At 49.5% G+C, this 17,810-nt stretch overlaps 1 protein-coding gene across 3 annotated transcripts in view; it reads left to right on the top strand.

Moving 5' to 3' along the window:
- ZC3H7A (zinc finger CCCH-type containing 7A) overlaps nt 1-17,810 on the top strand; it is a 53,685-nt gene that overhangs the window by 10,454 nt on the left and 25,421 nt on the right. Inside the window, exons 2-13 of one of the 3 annotated variants that reach the window (XM_060172349.1) lie at nt 866-971; nt 1,629-1,668; nt 4,491-4,688; nt 6,176-6,334; nt 7,653-7,733; nt 7,828-7,866; nt 9,110-9,143; nt 9,532-9,815; nt 11,713-11,914; nt 13,572-13,636; nt 14,263-14,449; nt 16,079-16,240. In XM_060172349.1, the coding sequence (XP_060028332.1) occupies nt 904-971; nt 1,629-1,668; nt 4,491-4,688; nt 6,176-6,334; nt 7,653-7,733; nt 7,828-7,866; nt 9,110-9,143; nt 9,532-9,815; nt 11,713-11,914; nt 13,572-13,636; nt 14,263-14,449; nt 16,079-16,240 (1,519 nt within the window). In that variant the 5' untranslated portion in view covers nt 866-903. The remainder of the gene's footprint in view (nt 1-865; nt 972-1,628; nt 1,669-4,490; nt 4,689-6,175; nt 6,335-7,652; nt 7,734-7,827; nt 7,867-9,109; nt 9,144-9,531; nt 9,816-11,712; nt 11,915-13,571; nt 13,637-14,262; nt 14,450-16,078; nt 16,241-17,810) is intronic. The other 2 variants (XM_060172350.1, XM_060172351.1) reach the window with 2 other exon arrangements.

The raw sequence follows: 17,810 nt of genomic DNA, 5'->3' as shown, positions 1-17,810 counted from the left end.
CTCAGGACCGAGGTCTCTTTGTCTCTCTCTAAAGTCAACAGAGAAACAAAACCAAACCGATCATGCTGTGAAGCCCCTTGCAGCTCCGGGCAGTCACGGGTGTGTGCCAGCCGCACCCTCGACCTTCCTCAGTGAAGGGTCTTCTGATCCAGACTGCTGGTTGGGGCACTAGGAGACTATGGCCGCACACCGTCTCGGCCAGGTTCTCCTTTGACTGGCTGCTTGCCCGCAGGTGCACAGTGACCACTGGGCGTCCACGCCGGCCGCCTAGGTGCCGCAGTGGAAGGAAAGCCCCGGCTTCTGGAAAATTCCAATGGGAGTAATTCCCTTGAGATCATTATCCCGCCCGTTTTGCCTGTGAGGATTCTGCCAGCAGCGTGTGTGGCAGGACCCACTCCTGGGTGAGACCCTGCTTCTTCCCGAGAGTCGGGCTCCCCGAGGCCGGTGGACGTGGGGACTCCCCTACATGCTCACTCTCGCTCTCCTCTCCCTCTCCCTCTCCCTCTCCCCCCTCTTCTGGAGAACTTGCAGAAGTAAAACAAGGCCGGACCGTTGTAGGTGCAGCTTACGCATATGTGTGGACAGGGAAGGGACAACCTGTGTCTGAAGCGGCAGGAGGGGATGGCTTTTGCTGAGAGACCGGGAGGCAGGCCCAAAGCCCGTAGACTGCCCAGCTTTCGGGAAGAGAGAACCTTAAGCTTCCGGCGCCTCAGGCAGCAGACCTGGGGACACGCAGGGAGGCCTCGGGGACTCCAGGAACCCCAAGCCAAGGCCCGGAGATGGACGTGCCCACAGCTGCCTGTGAGCACAGCCTCGAGCCCTGGTGTTTCCGCTGCAGCCCCCGGTCACATGGTGTCTTGCCTCTGCAGGTTGCTCTCCTAGAAAGTGGATGAGCAGGATAACATGTCCAGTGTGTCTGAGGAGAGGAGACAGAGGCAGCAGAGCATTAAGGAAGGGCTGCGGTTCATCCAGTAAGTGCCCCGGCCACCCTCGTCTGCTGCTCCCCCGAGTCCTCCCGTGGCATAGAGACGGAGCGGCCTTGTCCCGCCAGTCTTTGCTGCTCTTAAGCATTTGATATCCTTGCACTGCCGAGAGAATCCTTACTGCCACTATTTTGGGGGCTGGGATCCGCCAGAGTCCTGAAAAATATTAGGCGGAGGAATTGGAACATAGTGGCCTCGGAGCAGCTGTGATGAGAGGCTTTTGTGATCAGACCTCTCTGCTGAGAAACTGGGCCTCTGTCTGGCCTCCCGAAGTCCAGTGTGACGAAACCGCTAGAGCCTGGAAGGTGCAGGGCAGTGGCCAGAGAACCCCTCTGCACTTTCCAGAAAGGGGACATTCTTCTCTGCACCAGTAAATCGGATTAAGTGGCATTAGTGCCCCTAGCTATTTTTAAACTCTTGGCCTTTGAAGACTTAGACCTTCTTTCCCATAGAAGCAGATTTGAAAAGGAAAATACAGCACATTCGTCAAAGAAAGCACCAAGAGACAGTTTAACAGCCCACACGGTAGTAAAAATGCTCTCGGAACCAGGGACTGGCTCCTAGACCCCCAGTTTTAACACAGCTTCTGGGGGAATGAAGCTTGGCAGGAAACATGGTTGTTAAAATGGATTTGTTTTTCCTTAGGTCGCCGCTGTCATACCCAGGAACACAGGAGCAATATGCGGTAATGACTCTGGGAAGGCCGCCCGGAAACACAGCAAGTAGCTTGAGAGCTAGAGCACACGGTGGGCCGGGCCGCCCGCAGCCAAGTCCGGCCGTCTGACTGTGTAGATGGCGTTTTACTGGGACATGCCCACGTGTTACCTTTCTGCTTTGATGACATAGGACACGGCAGATGAGAGAGAGCCCAGGCTGGCCACACAGCCTGAAATACCTGTCACCTGGGCACTTGCAGGAAGAGTCCCCACGCCCGTGTAGGGCAGCACTGTTCAGCATGCTTGCACTGTGGGGATGTGTTTCTTTCCTCTGTTTGTGGGGCTTTGAGTGGGTTGATCTGTTGTGTCCCTTGATAATTACCTGTAGCATAGCTCTCCATTCATTGAGATTAAGTAGGAGAGAATCTGTTAGGATGGAGGTAGCAGACAATTCCTCCCTCACTACCTCTCCCTCTCCCTCTCCCTCCCCCTCCCCTCCCCCTCTCCCCCTCTCCCCCTCTCCCCCTCTCCCCCTCTTCCCCTCTCCCCCTCTTCCCTCCCCCTCCCCTCCCCCCTCTCCCTCTCTCCCTGTCTCCCTCTCTCTCCCTCCCCCTCCCCCTCTCCTCTCCCTCTCCCTCCCCCTCCCCCTCTCCTTCTCCCTCTCCCTCTCCCTCTCCCTCTCCTCTCCCTCTCCCTCTCCTCTCCCTCTCCCTTTACCTCTCCCTTTACCTCTCCCTCTCCCTCTCCCTCTCCCTCTCCTCTCCCTCTCCCTCTCCCTCTCCCTCTCTCTCTCCCTCTCTCTCTCCCTCTCTCTCTCCCTCTCTCCCTCTTCCTCTCCCTCTCTCTCTCCCTCTCTCCCTCTCTCCCTCTCCCTCTCCCTCTCTCCCCCTCCCCCTCCCCTCCCCCTTCCCCTCTCCCTCTCCCTCTCCTCCTCTCCGTCTCTCTTTGCTACAGCCAGAGTTCTCCCCAGGACTCAATGTTTATAAAACTCCACCATTCCCAGCAGTTACTGTTTTTTTTTTAAACTTTTTAAAAAAATTTTTTAAAAATTTATTTAGTTTATTTATTCCCTTTTGTTGCCCTTGTTGTTTTATTGTAGTTATTATTGTTGTTGTTGTTGTTGGATAGGACAGAGAGAAATGGAGAGAGGAGGGGAAGACAGAGAGGGGGAGAGAAAGACAGACACCTGCAGACCTGCTTCACCGCCTGTGAAGTGACTCCCCTGCAGGTGGGGAGCCGGGGTTCGAACCGGGATCCTTATGCCGGTCCTTGTGCTTTGCGCCACCTGCACTTAACCCGCTGCGCTACAGCCCGACTCCCACTGTTTTTTTTTTTTAATAGAAGAGAAGACACCTGTAGCACTATTGTATAGCTCGTGAAGCTTCTTCGTGTAGGTGGGGCCCAGGGGCTTGAGCCTGGATCCTCACACAATAGTAATAGTTGTGTACTGCTGGGTAAGCCACGACTTGACCCAAAACTCCTATCCATCTATTTTAGGAGAGATTGGTTCTGACACTAGTAAAGCATGACTGATAAGAAGGAATAGCTCGTCATTCCTCTTAGAAACAAAAAGTCTGGGGCAGTGGGTCCAGGACCACAGCCTTCACTCTGAAGACCTGATTCACCTGGGGCTTTTGTCTCGAACCGGGATCCTTAAGCCGGTCCTTGCGCTTTGGGCCACATGCGCTTCACCTGCTTTGCTGCCGCCTGACTCCCTGCCTCAGTCTCTTATCCAAAATGATAGCAATTCAATGAGTGACTAGTGTGAGGGAGTGAACCAAGGGATTTGTACATCTGTGAATGGCCTTCTTGGGCCAATATTTCATTCTCTTACGGGGAGAGGGATGGAGCGAGGGAGAGATGGCGAGAGAGAAGAGACACCACAGAGGTGTTCTGCCACCCATGGCACTCCCTTATTGTGTCAGGGTTTGAACCCAGGGCCTGCCTCATCCACTGCGAGGCATGTGCCCCAGTACGTGACCTCCCTCCCAGTCCCTCTGCCGTTGCCTAGATGCACTGGTCGCCGGCCTTAGAGTGTTGATTCTGTTGGACCCAGTGCTGCCGGCCACTGGAATTTGTCCTGGGCAGCTCTGAAGACTTGAGCAGGAATCTACAGGCTGTGTTCCTCTCTCTAGCGAGAAGCTGTTTTGCTTGAAGAGCAGCAGTGAGAGGGAAACTGAGCCGAGAGAACGGGGCCTTGGCTCTGACGCACTTTGCTGTCAGGTTATCTCCTTGAAGTCTGCTCGGTACAGAAACCCTGAAACTTGGGCCGGGCAGTGGTGCACTCTGAGCGCACCTGATTCAGTGTGCGAGGACCTGGGTTCAAGTCCCCAGCCCTGACCTGCAGGGAGAGAGTTTCACAAGCGGTGAAGCAGTGCTGCGGGTGTCTGTGCACTCCCTCCTTCCCTCTGGATTTCTGCCTCTATCCAATAAATTAATAAATTAAAATTACATAAAATACTTTCAGTGGAGTGCATATGTTACAGAAAATTGGAAACTTAAACCCCAACTGCTTCCTTAAAAGATTTCAAGTGGGGAGTCGGGCGGTATTGCAGCGGGCTAAGCGCAGGTGGCACAAAGCACAAAGATTGGCGTAAGGATCCTGGTTCGAGCCCCCAGCTCCCCACCTGCAGGGGAGTCACTTCACAAGCGATGAAGCAGGTCTGCAGGTGTCTGTCTTTCTCTCCCCCTCTGTCTTCCCCTCCTCTCTCCATTTCTCTATGTCCTATCCAATAACGATGACATCCATAACGGCAACAGTAACTACAACAATAAAACAAGGGCAACAAAAGGGAATAAATAAACACAAGATTTCAAGTGGTAACTTTCATTTCCCTCGCCCCTCCCCCAGGTATATTTACGCGCCCTTGTGAGAAATCTTTTCAATGAGGGAAATGATTTTTATCGGGACCGGGATTGGAACACCTCAGTTAGCCAGTACACAGAAGCTTTGAGCATTGCTGATTATGCAAAGACGGAAGAAATTGTAATCCCTAAGGAGATCATTGAAAAACTTCAGATAAACTGTATTGCTTGCTACTCCCATATGGTGAGTTGTGCTTGTTCAGACAATATGCTTGCGGGGGGGGGGGGGGGGGGGGAGGGGCGGTCACTTTCACTAGTATGTACAGTAGAATGCTCAATTTCCTGATTTCACTTTCTTTCTTTCTTTTTTTTTTTTTTTTACCAGAGCACTACTCAGCTCTGGCTTATGTTTGTGCGGGGGATTGAACCTGGGACTTTGAAGCATCAGGCACGAGAATCTACTTGCAAAACCATTATGCTATCTCCCTTGCCCCCATTTCACTTTCTAAGAAAGGCATTACCTGCTTTTAGAGTGGGCTGAACTTTAGATGAACGTTTGGGGATTTGTTTGTTTGTTTACCAGAGCACTCCTCAGCTCTGGCTTATGGCAGTGTGGGTGATTGAACCTGGAACTTGAGAGCCTCAGGCATGAAAGTTTCTTTGCATAACCATTATGCTATACCCCCACCCTCGTTTGGGGATTTTTTCAGAATTGTATTTTTAGTTTACTAATCCTCAGAGAATCTTGTTTGTAGGTGACTTGGGGATGTCTATTTACCAAAGAATATCAGTCTAGGAAGACATAAGTGTTTACTATAGAGGCAATCTTTGCTTTGTTTTGCTTTAAATACTTACTTCCCTATTAACATCAGTAAGAAAGAAAAATGACAACATCGCTCTGCCTCATGCAATGCTAGATTCTAAGAATAATACTAATAATGCAACTCACTTTGAGTCACAGTGGGGGCTGGGTCTTCCTTGGTGTTACAGGGGAGCACTGGACTGAGAACTGTGTTGTTGAGGTGCTAACTTTCTGTGCTCTGATACCCCAGGATATGGAGACATACATATTTATGACAGAGACCAGAGAACTGCTCAACTCTTGCTTACAGTGATTCTGGGGTCTGAACCTGGGACTTCAGAACCTCAAATATGAAAGCTTTTGCAGAACCATTATGTTGTCTCTCCTGCATGATACCCCAGGACTTCTGAGAAAGAAATGGTTGAGTTTCAGGCTGGGGAGACAGTATAATGGGAATGCAAAAAGACCTTCATGCCCGAGGTTCTGAAGTCCCAGGTTCAGACCCCTGCACCACTATAAGCGTACCAATTGGTGCTCTGGTTTTATAAAGAAAGTGAAGGGAGTCGGGTGGTAGCGCAGTGGGTTAAGCGCATGTGGCGCGAAGCACAAGGACCGGCGTAAGGATCCCGGTTCGAGCCCCCGGCTCCCCACCTGCAGGGGAGTCGCTTCACAGGCGGTGAAGCAGGTCTGCAGGTGTCTGTCTTTCTCTCCCCCTCTCTGTCTTCCCCTCCTCTCTCCATTTCTCTCTGTCCTAACAACGACAACAATAATAGCAATAAACACAACAAGGGCAAGAAAAGGGAAAATAAATGAATAAAAAAAAAGAAAGTAAAAAGAGAGAAAGATAGAAAGAAAGGAGGAAAGGAAGGAAGGGAGCAAACACAAACAGAAATCGCTGCGTTGTTGACTGTTCTTTTCTCTCACCCCAGGGCTTCCAGGAGAAAGTTCTGGCAGGCTGTGCTACAGTCCTCAGCCTCAATGCAAGTAACTGCAAAGCTCTCTATCGCAAGTCCAAGGCGCTGAGTGACATGGGGCGCTACAGAGAGGCCTATGACGCCGTAGCTGAGTGCTCCTCGGCGGTGCCACAGGTACAGGCTTCGCGCCCAGTTCCTCTGTCAGTTGTCACCGTGCACTGGCCTTCACATGGAGAAGTGGCGTGGGATTCTGGGTGTCAGCCCTGGCACCACGGAGAACCAAGCACAGCCCCAGAGGAGCTGCAGGGATGGTGGAGCAGTGCTGTGGCTCCTCTTCTCTCCACTAATCTCTCCCCCTCTCTGTCTCTGACAACAAAGAATTAAATTAACGGCCCTGGGCGGCCAGGATGATTCACCCGGCAGAGCGCACACTCTGCATGAAGGTCTGGGTTTGAGCCCATGGCCGCCACGCAAGAGCACCTGCACGGGGGAAGCTTTGCAAGCCATGCTGTGATGTCTCTCCCCTCTCTATCTCTGTGTCTCTGAAAGAGAGAAAAGGAGCCCACGAGAAACTGGGCTGGCGGTGATTCAGAGCCCTAGCAGTGACCCTGGTGGTATGCAGCTGTATAAGAAAAAAGCCGGTCCCCTTCCCCCTTAATCTCCATATCCATCAAACAGACAAATAAGATATTCAGAAAGAAAGGAAAACCATTGGCACCATGGATGTATGGTGAGAATGTGGGTTTATTCCGATTGGTGGCATTTATTTAAAAAACCCAACAAACCAGCAGGCTAGCGGCTGGGCAGGAGCGCAGCGGGTGAAGCGCACATGGTGCCAAGCGCAAAGACCGGGTTAAGGGTCCTGGTTCGAGCCCCCGGCTCCCCACCTGCAGGGGGTCACTTCACAGGCGGTGAAGCAGATCTGCAGGTGTCTGTCTTTCTCTCTCCCTCTCTGTCTTCCCTATCTCTCTCAGTTTCTCTCTGTCCAATCCAACAACGACACCAATAGCAACAATAATAACAACAATGATAAACCACCATGGCAACAGAAGGGAAAAAATAGCCTCCAGGAGCAGGATTTGTAGTGCAGACACCGAGCCCCGACAGTAACTCTGGAGGCAAAAACAAACAAACAATCACCAGCAGGCTGGGCAGGGGCACACCTGGTTAAGTAGTATCACCAAGTGCGAGGACCTGTGTTTAAGCCCCTGGTCCCCACCTGCAGAAGGAAAGGTTGATGAATGGTCAAGCAGGGCTTCAGGTCTCTCTCTCCCTCCCTCTCCCTCTCCCTCTCTCCCTGCCTCCTTCCCTCCCTCTCTATTCCCTTTTTTTCTCAGTTTCTGTCCTAGCAAATAAAATAAATACAGTAAAAAAAAAAAAAAGGTGAGGAGGAAGTGTCTTGACAGGAAAAGTTTTATAGCTATGCTGTCTGTTATTTGTCACATGGTTCAAAAGTTAACCCTTCCAGAGTCATCTGTCTCCTGTTTTCCAGGATGAGCATGTAATTAAGCTAACCCAAGAACTAGCTCAGAAATTGGGATTTAAAATAAGAAAAGCCTATGTTAGAGCTGAGGTAAGCTGGCATTCTGTGTCTCAGTTATTTTTATCTGACTTTCTAACTTGAAATCAGTTCTGCTTTTAAAAATTCTGTTCTTTGTCTTATGTAGGTTTCATTAAAATCAATTCCTGGTGATGGGACAAACAAGGTAAAGTCATTACTTTCATAAGAATTGGGTTGGGGGTGGGTTGGGGGTGGGGCGGTAGGTAGCGCAGCGGGTTAAGCACATGTGGCGCAAAGCTCAAGGGCCGGTGTAAGGATCCCGGTTCGAGCCCCCGGCTCCCCATCTGCAGGGGAGTCGCTTCACAGGCGGTGAAGCAGGTCTGCAGGTGTCTGTCTTTCTCTCCCCCTCTCTATCTTCCCCTCCTCTCTCCATTTCTCTCTGTCCTAGCCAACAATAACGACATCAACAACAACAATAACAATAAAAAAGGGAAAATTAAAAAAAAACTTAAAAAAAAAACAAAACGAAAAGATTGATTTTTGAGGGGGAGAACCAGAGCATCACTGTACCATGTGTGATTTCAGGGAGGGACCTTGCAACCTCAGGCCTGAGAATCCAGTGCTTTGTCCCCTGGCCACCTCCCCAGGCCACTTCTTCTCTACTCTTAACCAGGATTTCACAAAGAAATGGGAGACCAGCCTTTTACAGATGTTAATAGACATCAGATGTTATTAGAGATGGGTAGTCAGGGCGAGGTATGAAGTCTGAGGGCAGGGGCGGGGGGTGGGCATCTGTCAGATGAGCATAACTGACCAGCTCTCTCAGAAGGAGCCTGGGGGCACCTGATTCCGTGGCTGTGTCCGGGGTGAGTGGCGGCTGCCGCTGTTCTCTGGAGCTGGCTGGCTCCTGCCAGCTTTGCAGAAACAGTGTCTCCAGGAGCTGTGGGCGGGACTGAGAGGCCAGCACTGTTTAGCACCCAGGCTGCACAGACCCAGATCTTGTCTCTGTCTCTTGGCTCTTCACCAGGAGGGAATCCTGTTTGCTCAGAAACTCTCTCTCTCTCTCTGTTTTTTGTTTTAAATATTTATTTATTTACTTATTTCCTTTTTGTTGCCCTTGTTATTTTTATTGTTGTAGTTATTGTTGTTGATGTCGTTGTTGGATAGGACAGAGAGAAAAGGAGAGAGGAGGGGAAGACAGAGAGGGAGAGAAAGAGAGACACCTGCAGACCTGCTTCACCGCCTGTGAAGCGACTCCCCTGCAGGTGGGGAGCCGGGGCTCGAACCAGGATCCTGCCGCCGGTCCTTGCGCTTCGCGCCACGTGCGCTTAACCCGCTGCGCTGCCGCCCGATTCCCGCTCAGGAACTCTCTTAAGCGTGAGTTCTGCAGCTTGCCTTTGAGTCAGATTGCTGACGATGCTCTGATCCACCATCTGGTTCTGTTGCAGGCTTTGAGCTGCTCCGTGGAAGATATCGAGCCAGGTATGAGTCTGCGTCTCCTCTTAACTCTGGATGTCAGCTCTGGTGGCGGCCCTGGTCATTGCACAGGTTGGCACTGAGACTGCTGTGCTGTGCGGGAGTCATCTCAGAAGCCACCTTGTGCTTTGGTTGTCAGGCCGAGTGGTTGATGCCGTTGGGTGTCAGATCAGCAGCCGTTCAGGCATGTTGAGCCAGAAGGGCGTTTTCACGAGGGGACACATCTGTCCCTGGGGAAGACAGGTCGCATTCAGAATGCTGTTCTGCCCTTGCTTCAATGCCTGCCCTGTTGTCTCAGCTCGCACAGAGGCCCAGCTCCTCTCACCGACTGTCAGCACCAGCGTGATGTGATGTAAGCATGGTGAGGACTGCGTCCCTTCCCTCCCCCCTGCAGATCTGGTGGCCCCGAGACAGGAGGTCGTAGCCGTGGTCCCGCTGCCTGCATCCGGCTTTTCTCCCCACGCTGGGAGCAAGCTGACCTCGGTTCCCGCCATGCCCCTGGTCTCTGTCCTGCCGCTACCTGTGGAGGAGAGTGCTCTGCCCCCCGCAGCGCTGGCAAATGGTGGGCAGGGGCCCTTTGCCATGCCAGAAGCATTCCCGGATGACGGGGACATGGTCCTGGGGGACGAGCTGGACGACCTCCTGGATTCCTCGCCAGAAGCCAGCGCAGCCGTCCTGGTGAGTCTCCGCATGTCAGGTACAGTTCTCATATTCTCTCATTACCACCAGGAAGCTGAGGCCGTGGGGGGGCACGGGGTCTGCAGAATATCTCACCTAGATAGTGCGCCTGCCTTGTCATGCTCACAGCCCAGGTGCAAGCCCAGCTTCAGCTTCAGTGTTGTGCTATCTTGTCATCTCTCCTGCTGTCTCTGTCTGAGAAAGTCGACCCGGAGTGGTGGAGCCCCAGCAGTGACAGAACAGGGCTTTTTTTTTTTTTTTTTTTTTTTGCCTCCAGGGTTATTGCTGGGGCTCGGTGCCTGCACTATGAATCCCCTGCTCCTGGAGGCCATTTTTTCCCTTTTGTTGCCCTTATTTTTATTGTTGTAGTTATTATTGTTTTTATGGCTGTCGTCGTTGTTGGATAGGACAGAGAGAAATGGAGAGAGGAGGGGAAGACAGAGAGGGGGAGAGAGAGACACCTGCAGACCTGCTTCACCGCCTGTGAAGCGACCCCCCTGCAGGTGGGGAGCCGGGGGCTCGAACCCGGATCCTTACGGTGGTCCTTGCACTTTGCGCCACCGCCTGACTCCCAGGCTTACTTATTTTATTAATGAGAGAGAGAGAGAGAGAGAGAGAGAGAGAGAGAAGGAAGGGCATCGAGAGACAGCCAGCACATCACTTTGGCACATTTTCCCAGAATCAAACGCAGCATTTGATGCTTTAGTGTGGTGCTCTAGCCACTGGGCCACACCCCTGATGTCCCCCACACACTTTCAACTTCATATGGCTGGGTAAGGGTAGGGAGGACAAAGGAAGTTTTGAAACATGATTATAATGTTTGGGTTAAAAGAGCAGTAGATAGCATATCCAGCACCTGTTTATTTTATTTAATTTTTTTATTACACCATTTTATTGGAAAAATGATTTGCAGGATTATTGTTGTCACAGGTATATATATTTCTTTTAATTTGACAGGACAGAGAGAAATCTTAAGAAGACAGAGGGAGAGAGGGAGAGAGACACCTGTAGCCGTGCTTCACCACTCGTGAAGCTTCCCCCCCCCCCCCCGCAGGTGGAGACGGGGGCTTGAACCCAGGCCCTTTGGCATTTTGATGTGCACTTAACTAGGTGCACCATCACCCGGCCCTGAACCTTTTTTAAAGGTTGAGAGAGGCAGTAGCACAGCAGGTTAAGCACATGTGGCGCAAAGCGCAGGGACCGGCAAGGATCCTGGTTCGAGCCCCCGGCTCCCCACCTGCAGGGGAGTCGCTTCACAGGCGGTGAAGCAGGTCTGCAGGTGTCTGTCTTTCTCTCCCCCTCTCTGTCTTCCCCTCCTCTCTCCATTTCTCTCTGTCCTATCCAACAACGATGACAACAGTAACAGCAACAACAATAGAAAAACAAGGGCAACAAAAGGGAAAATAAATAAATATTAAAAATAACTTAAGAAAATGAGTTTGAAAAGAAATTGGAAAAAAACAATAGCTCACTTGGGTAGTGAGTGCTCTGCTTTGCCCTCTGCAAGCCCGACCTCTGCCACACTGAAGGTCGTTTCGTTGCTGTGGTCCCGGTCTCTCTCTCAAACAGAAAAGAGAGAGAAAAAGGAAGTATGGAAGGGAGGGGCTGCCAAGTTTGCTGATCAAGTTTTCTCTTTTTTCTGTGACTGAAGTGCCACTCACTCAGCTCTGGCTGCTGGTGGTGCCAGGGATTGAACTGGAACCTGTCACATCCAGGTTCTGTGCGTCTCCTCTGCACATCTCCTCCCCAGTCCCCACGCCAAGTCTTGATTCTGATTCCAGCTTTGCTCCAGAATCATCGTCGTCATGATCTCTTTCCCTGTGCTCATGTTTCAAGTGCTCGCGCTCCCTCAGAGGTGCATTTCCTGGCGCTTCACCAACTCTCTCTTCCCTCCCAGCCCTCGGCCCTGACCAGAGGACCCCTCCCGGCAGCCCCTGTGCCGCCCAGCACGCCCTTCTCTGCCTCCTTGCTGGGTGCTTTGTCCATTGGCTCCAGGCTCACACAGCCTCACACTTTCTCCGAGCTGTACCCGCCTTTGACTTCATCCCTAGAAGACTTTTCTTCCTTAAATTCGTTTTCAATAGGTGACTCCAAACGAGGTAAGAATCTGGCCATTGTTATTTTACTTACTTACTTATTATTGTAAACAGCAGCTAATGTTCTTAAAAAGTACAAGAAAGGGAGTCGGGCGGTAGCGCAGCGGGTTAAGCGCAGGTGGCGCAAAGCGCAAGGACCGGCGTAAGGATCCCGGTTCGAGCCCCCGGCTCCGCACCTGCAGGGGAGTCGCTTCCCAGGCGGTGAAGCAGGTCTGCAGGTGTCCGTCTTTCTCTCCCCGTCTCTGTCTCCCCCTCCTCTCTCCATTTCTGTCCTATCCAACAGCGACAACAACAATAAAACAACAAGGGCAACAAAAGGGAATAAATAAATAAAATAAATATTTAAAAAATGAATAAAATATTTTTTAAAAAAGTACAAGAAAAAGAGAAAGAAAATTTGTGTTAACCAGCGATTAAGCTTTGGGTGCTGGAACCTTGAAGTGTGCTGTCTCCATAGCCGCAGGTATGAGAACGAAACCTTCCGTTTTCAATGTCCCTGGGCTTGGCTGTGCCAGACATCCAGAGGTCTGACAGAGTAGTCACGAAAGTAGGCGTGCTCCTGGGCCCGCCTTCTCACAGGAGTGCTTAGTGAGCTGCTTGCCTCTTGTTTTGGGTCAAATGCTTTGTCGTATGTCCCAGCTTAAAGGGTCTTACAGACAGGCTACCCTCTTCAATTCTGAGCAAGGCAGATGCTTGGGAATAATTTGAGATTGAGGTTTAGGGCGGTACCAAGTAGCCCTGTCTTAGTCGTTGTCCACTGAGCTCGGAACTCTGCCTGGTGCCTGAGTTTGCCACGCTGTTGCTGACTTGTTGGTCTGTCTGTCTCCTGTTCTGTAATCCCAGATTTAATATAGATTGTCAGCAGTAATGATTAAAAAACTTCACATTTTCTGCTGAAGCAGTTGATTATATGGTCAGCGGGCCAGATATTAAAATAATTGCTTTAAAGACTGACAGTGAAAGGAGCTAAAAGTTGTGGGAGACAGCAAGGCAGGAGAGCAAAGAATTGAGGGTCAGTTAGGGAAAAGACTAGTTCGGACCTACTGACTTTCTTGATGTCCAGGCGATTTCAGACTTAGCAAAAGGAGGGGCGCTTTTCCCATTTGGAACGTTCATTTTCTTTAGTTTGTTTGCTCGCTTTTGTTTTTAGGGTTTTAACAGTCTGAACCCGGCAGGTCCTACTTTAGCTGATTTCTCTGAAATTTCAGAAAAGGAAAAAAAAAAAAATCAGCTTTTCCTGTAAGCTCACTTGTCCAAGGGCTCGTTATGCCCTTGGCTGCCAGAGGAGAGGAAAGAGTTCTCAGCCCTCTTTGTCCATAAGAAAGACGGAAGTGTATAGAAATCAAGATGGGGTGGTGGTCTGGGGCGTGGCACAGTGAACAAACCACTGGTTTCTCAGCCATGAGGTCCAGAGTTCAATCCCAGGCAGCTCATGTACCAACCAGAGTTATGACTGGTTCTCTCTCTCGCTCCCGTCTTTCTCGTGAATAAATAAATACATTAAAAAAACTTGAGGTGGGAATTTTGTTCGTTTTTGTTTTTTGAGACAGGAGCTGGGGAGCTGGAGTCAGTTGTGAAACAAACCCACTGTCTTTTTATTCTTTATTCCTCCATCACAGTGAAAGATCTACACAAGTCTTTTTTTTTTTTTCTTTCCCAGATTTGCCTGCTTCAGCTTTTCGAGAGGGAACGTCCCTTAGCGGCGGCAGCCCTTCTTTTTTACTTGTGAGTGCCACCTCGTCTGCCAAGGCTTAGCTTGAACCGTGTGTGGGCTGGGAGGCCGCACTGTGATGAGACTCCTGGAGCCTCTAGTCAGTGACACTCTCCGACCACGACAGGTCTGTTAGTGCCAGGGAAGGCTTTCGCATAAACAGGAGGAGAGCGAGATTTTGGACCGTGGCGTGAGTCTGCTGTCTGTTGAAGCAGCATAGTTGCCTCTTACTGCTTTTATTTTATTTATTTATTTATTTATTTATTTAGACCAGAGTACTGCTCAACTCTGGTTTATGGCGGTACTAGGGAGTGAAGCTGGTACCTCAGAGCTTCAGGCATGCAAGTCTTCTGCTGAACATCACGCTATTTCCCTCGTCCTTTGTGGAGGATCAGAGAAGTCGCTGAGGGCCCCAGAGACCAAAGAGGAAAAGATAGAAAGAAAAGGTGTTGTTTTTATCATCAAAGTGATTCAGGACAGAGCAGTGTCCGCTTTGATCAGTGCGGAATATTTTTGTTTCTCAGATGAATTCATTCAGAGTGATCATGCAATATTGGCTGGGGTTGTTTTTTTTTTTTTTTTTTTCTGTTGTCATTTTTTTTGGTTTGTTTGTTTGTTTCTGTTCTTATTCTTCCTGCAGATGAATGTGCCAGGTGGTTTGTTTGCATCTGAGAGCTTTCTTGGAGTGCCAAGTCAGCCCCGAAATGACTTTGGGAACTTTTTTGGAAGTGCGGTTACTAAACCACCTTCGTCAGTGGCCCCGAGGCACCCTCTGGAAGGAACCCATGAGTTGAGACAAGCTTGCCAGATCTGTTTTATAAAATCAGGTCAGGACGACACCGAGGAGCTGACACTATTAAACTGGACAATTGCCTGGATGCTTTTTTTAGGAAGATGTAAATAAATATATGGAAAGCAAAACCCTTCTGCTTTTATTTATTTATTTGTTTATTTGTTTGTTTATTTTGTTTAATTAGATAGATAGATAGGAACAAGCAAATAAACCAGCATACTGCTCAACTCTGGCATATGGTGGGGCCAGGTATTAAACCTGGGATGTCATTGAACACACATGTTATGGGGCACAAGAACGTGAGTTCAAGCTCCTGGTCCCCACTTTCAGGAGGGAACGCTTCATGAGCAGAGAAGCAGTGCTGCAGATGTCTCTCTCTCTCTCTCTCTCTCTCTCCTCCTTTCTTTTCTTTATCTTGTTTTCTTCTCCCTACCATCCCCTTTCCTCTTAATTCCTCTCTGTCTCTATCCAGTATAAGTAAATAAATAATAAAAAAAAGAACAACCGCAACAAAAAATGCCTGGGACCTTGGAGCCGAAGGCATGGTAGTCTCCTGTTTGTTTGTCTTTGGGCCTGAACAGGAGCTTGAACTCATGTCCTTGTGCACTATAGTATGTGCGCTCAGTGACGTCCCGGGTTTAACACCTGCCTCCACCATATGCCAGAGTTGAGCAGGCATGAAAGTCTTTCGTAGCCACTGTGCGATCTCCTCAGGCCTCTTCTGGTTTTATTGAATATTATATCACACACATGCGCCCGCGTGCGTGCACACACACAGTGTAGTGTCTGTGAAATTCTACATATGTTTTGTTGGTTTACTCCTTATCTTTATACTCTTTGTTTTCTTTTCTTTTTCCTCCTGTGTTTCCTTATCAAATCAGCTCTGGTTTAGGATGGCGCCAGGGACTAAACCTGGGTCCTCTGGTGCCTCCGATATGAAAGTCCAGTGTGTAAGCCACTGTGCTGTCCTCTCCAGCCCATCTTTCCGCTCTGCGTTGCTGGTATGGACACAATGTGTGTATATATATATATATATATATATATGGTTTTTTTTTTTTTTTTTTTTTTTTTTACCAGAGCCCTGCTCAGCTCTGGCTTGTGGTGCTGAGGACTGAACTTGGGACATGAACCTGAACCTTTGGTGCCTGGGCATGAAAGTTTATAAGTCACCCGCATTTTTTTTTTTTTGGATAGAGATAGACATTGAGGGGATGGGAAAGAGAGAGAGAGGCAGACTAGGGACTAGGGAGGAGCTCGTACTTTGGTCTCTCTCTTTGTCTCTCTCATTAAAATAAAATTAATAACAATATTTTAAAAAGAAAAAAAAGAGGTAGAGAGAAAGAGAAACACCTGCAGACCTGGCTCCACCATGCATAAATTTCCCCCCTGTAGGTGGTGGTGGCAGGGAAGGAGGGGACTTGAATGGAATTCAAGTTATTTCCCTAATAGTTACATTAAATAAAGGTATGTTTGGGAAGGGTTGATGTGGAATAGAACTTTATGTTGCCTGATAAAATGCATAAAAGGCAAATGTGACTTAACTGGCTTTCCTTTGGACACTGTAAAAATGGAATTTGGGGTGGTATGGTCTAATCCATATCCAATGCCTGTAAATGCAATGATGTCTTGTGCACATAAGAAGTCCCTTTTACATCTTTTTCAGGCCCTAAGTTAATGGATTTCACTTACCATGCTAATATGGATCATAAATGTAAGAAAGATATTTTAATTGGTAGGATAAAGAATGTTGAAGATAAATCATGGAAAAAAATACGTCCGAGACCAACAAAAACAAATTATGAAGGACCTTACTATATATGTAAAGGTACACACTGTGGTTGTTTAATTGAAGGCCCCTCTTCTCTGTGCGTGTGAAGGTGCACACTGTGCTTGTCTAGCTGAAGGCCCCTCCTCTCTGTGCGTGTGAAGGTGCACACTGTGCTTGTCTAGCTGAAGGCCCCTCCTCTCTGTGCGTGTGAAGGTGCACACTGTGCTTGTCTAGCTGAAGGCCCCTCCTCTCTGTGCGTGTGAAGGTGCACACTGTGCTTGTCTAGCTGAAGGCCCCTCCTCTCTGTGCGTGTGAAGGTGCACACTGTGCTTGTCTAGCTGAAGGCCCCTCCTCTCTGTGCGTGTGAAGGTGCACACTGTGCTTGTCTAGCTGAAGGCCCCTCCTCTCTGTGCGTGTGAAGGTGCACACTGTGCTTGTCTAGCTGAAGGCCCCTCCTCTCTGTGCGTGTGAAGGTGCACACTGTGCTTGTCTAGCTGAAGGCCCCTCCTCTCTGTGCGTGTGAAGGTGCACACTGTGCTTGTCTAGCTGAAGGTCCCTCCTCTCTGTGCGTGTAAAGGTGCACACTGTGCTTGTCTAGCTGAAGGCCCCTCCTCTCTGTGCGTGTGAAGGTGCACACTGTGCTTGTCTAGCTGAAGGCCCCTCCTCTCTGTACGTGTGAAGGTTAAAGTGAAGGCCCCTCCCCCTGCAGGTGGGGACTGGGGGCTTGAACCAGGTCCTTGCTCATGGTAATGTGTGCTCAACCAAGTGTGCCCCTCCCCATGACTCTTTAAACTGAGTTGGGCTATGCAAGAGTTTCAGGCTTTTATCCTTGTCTGGAATAAGAATTAATTAGATTTGGGTGTAATTTCCCCCTCAAGGAAGAGGTGAAAATATATTTTATTCTTTGAAACTATCTGCCAGTTGCCATAATGATTCAAATGAGTGGTCCGGGAGGTGGCACAGTGGATAAAGCATTGAATCCGTAAGCATGAGGTCCCGAGTTCAATCCCCGGCAGCTCATCTACCAGAGTGACGTCTGGTTCTTCCTCTCTGTTTCCTCCTACCCTTTTAGTTTCTTGTTAATAAATAATATATTTTAAAAATAGATTCAAACGAGACCCCCAAATGTGTTTAATATTCATTGTCTTTGAAAAAGAATAGTTCCTATTTTATGTTAGTTTTACAAGATGGGCTTGTTTTCATGATCAAGAAGCAGCAGCTCAGCTTTGGCATAAGGCTGAGCCAGGGATTAAACCTGGGCTTTGGGGGCTGGGTGGTGGTGTGCCCAGTTAAGCACACATAGCACTATGAGCAAGGACCCGGGTTTGAGCCCCCACTCCCCACCTGCAAGGGGGAACCTGCCGAAGTGGTGGAGCAGTGCCAGAAATGTCTCTCTTTCTTTCCCTCTCTGTCTCTACCTCCCCTCTCAATTTCTCTCTGTCCTATTAAATAAAGTGGAAAGTGAAAGGGGAAAAGGACCACCAGGAGCGGTGGATTCATAGTGGCAGCACCAAGGCCCAGAGATAGAGGCAAAAGCAAAACAGAAACCCTGGGGTCTCTGGAGCCTTAAGCGTACAAGTTCTGTGTTCTAATGCTGAGCTCTGTACCCACATCCTATTGCACTTTT

The sequence above is a fragment of the Erinaceus europaeus genome, chromosome 15, assembly GCF_950295315.1.
Source record: "Erinaceus europaeus chromosome 15, mEriEur2.1, whole genome shotgun sequence".
Lineage (NCBI taxonomy): Eukaryota > Metazoa > Chordata > Mammalia > Eulipotyphla > Erinaceidae > Erinaceus > Erinaceus europaeus.
This window is presented reverse-complemented; position numbering and strand designations above follow the sequence as displayed.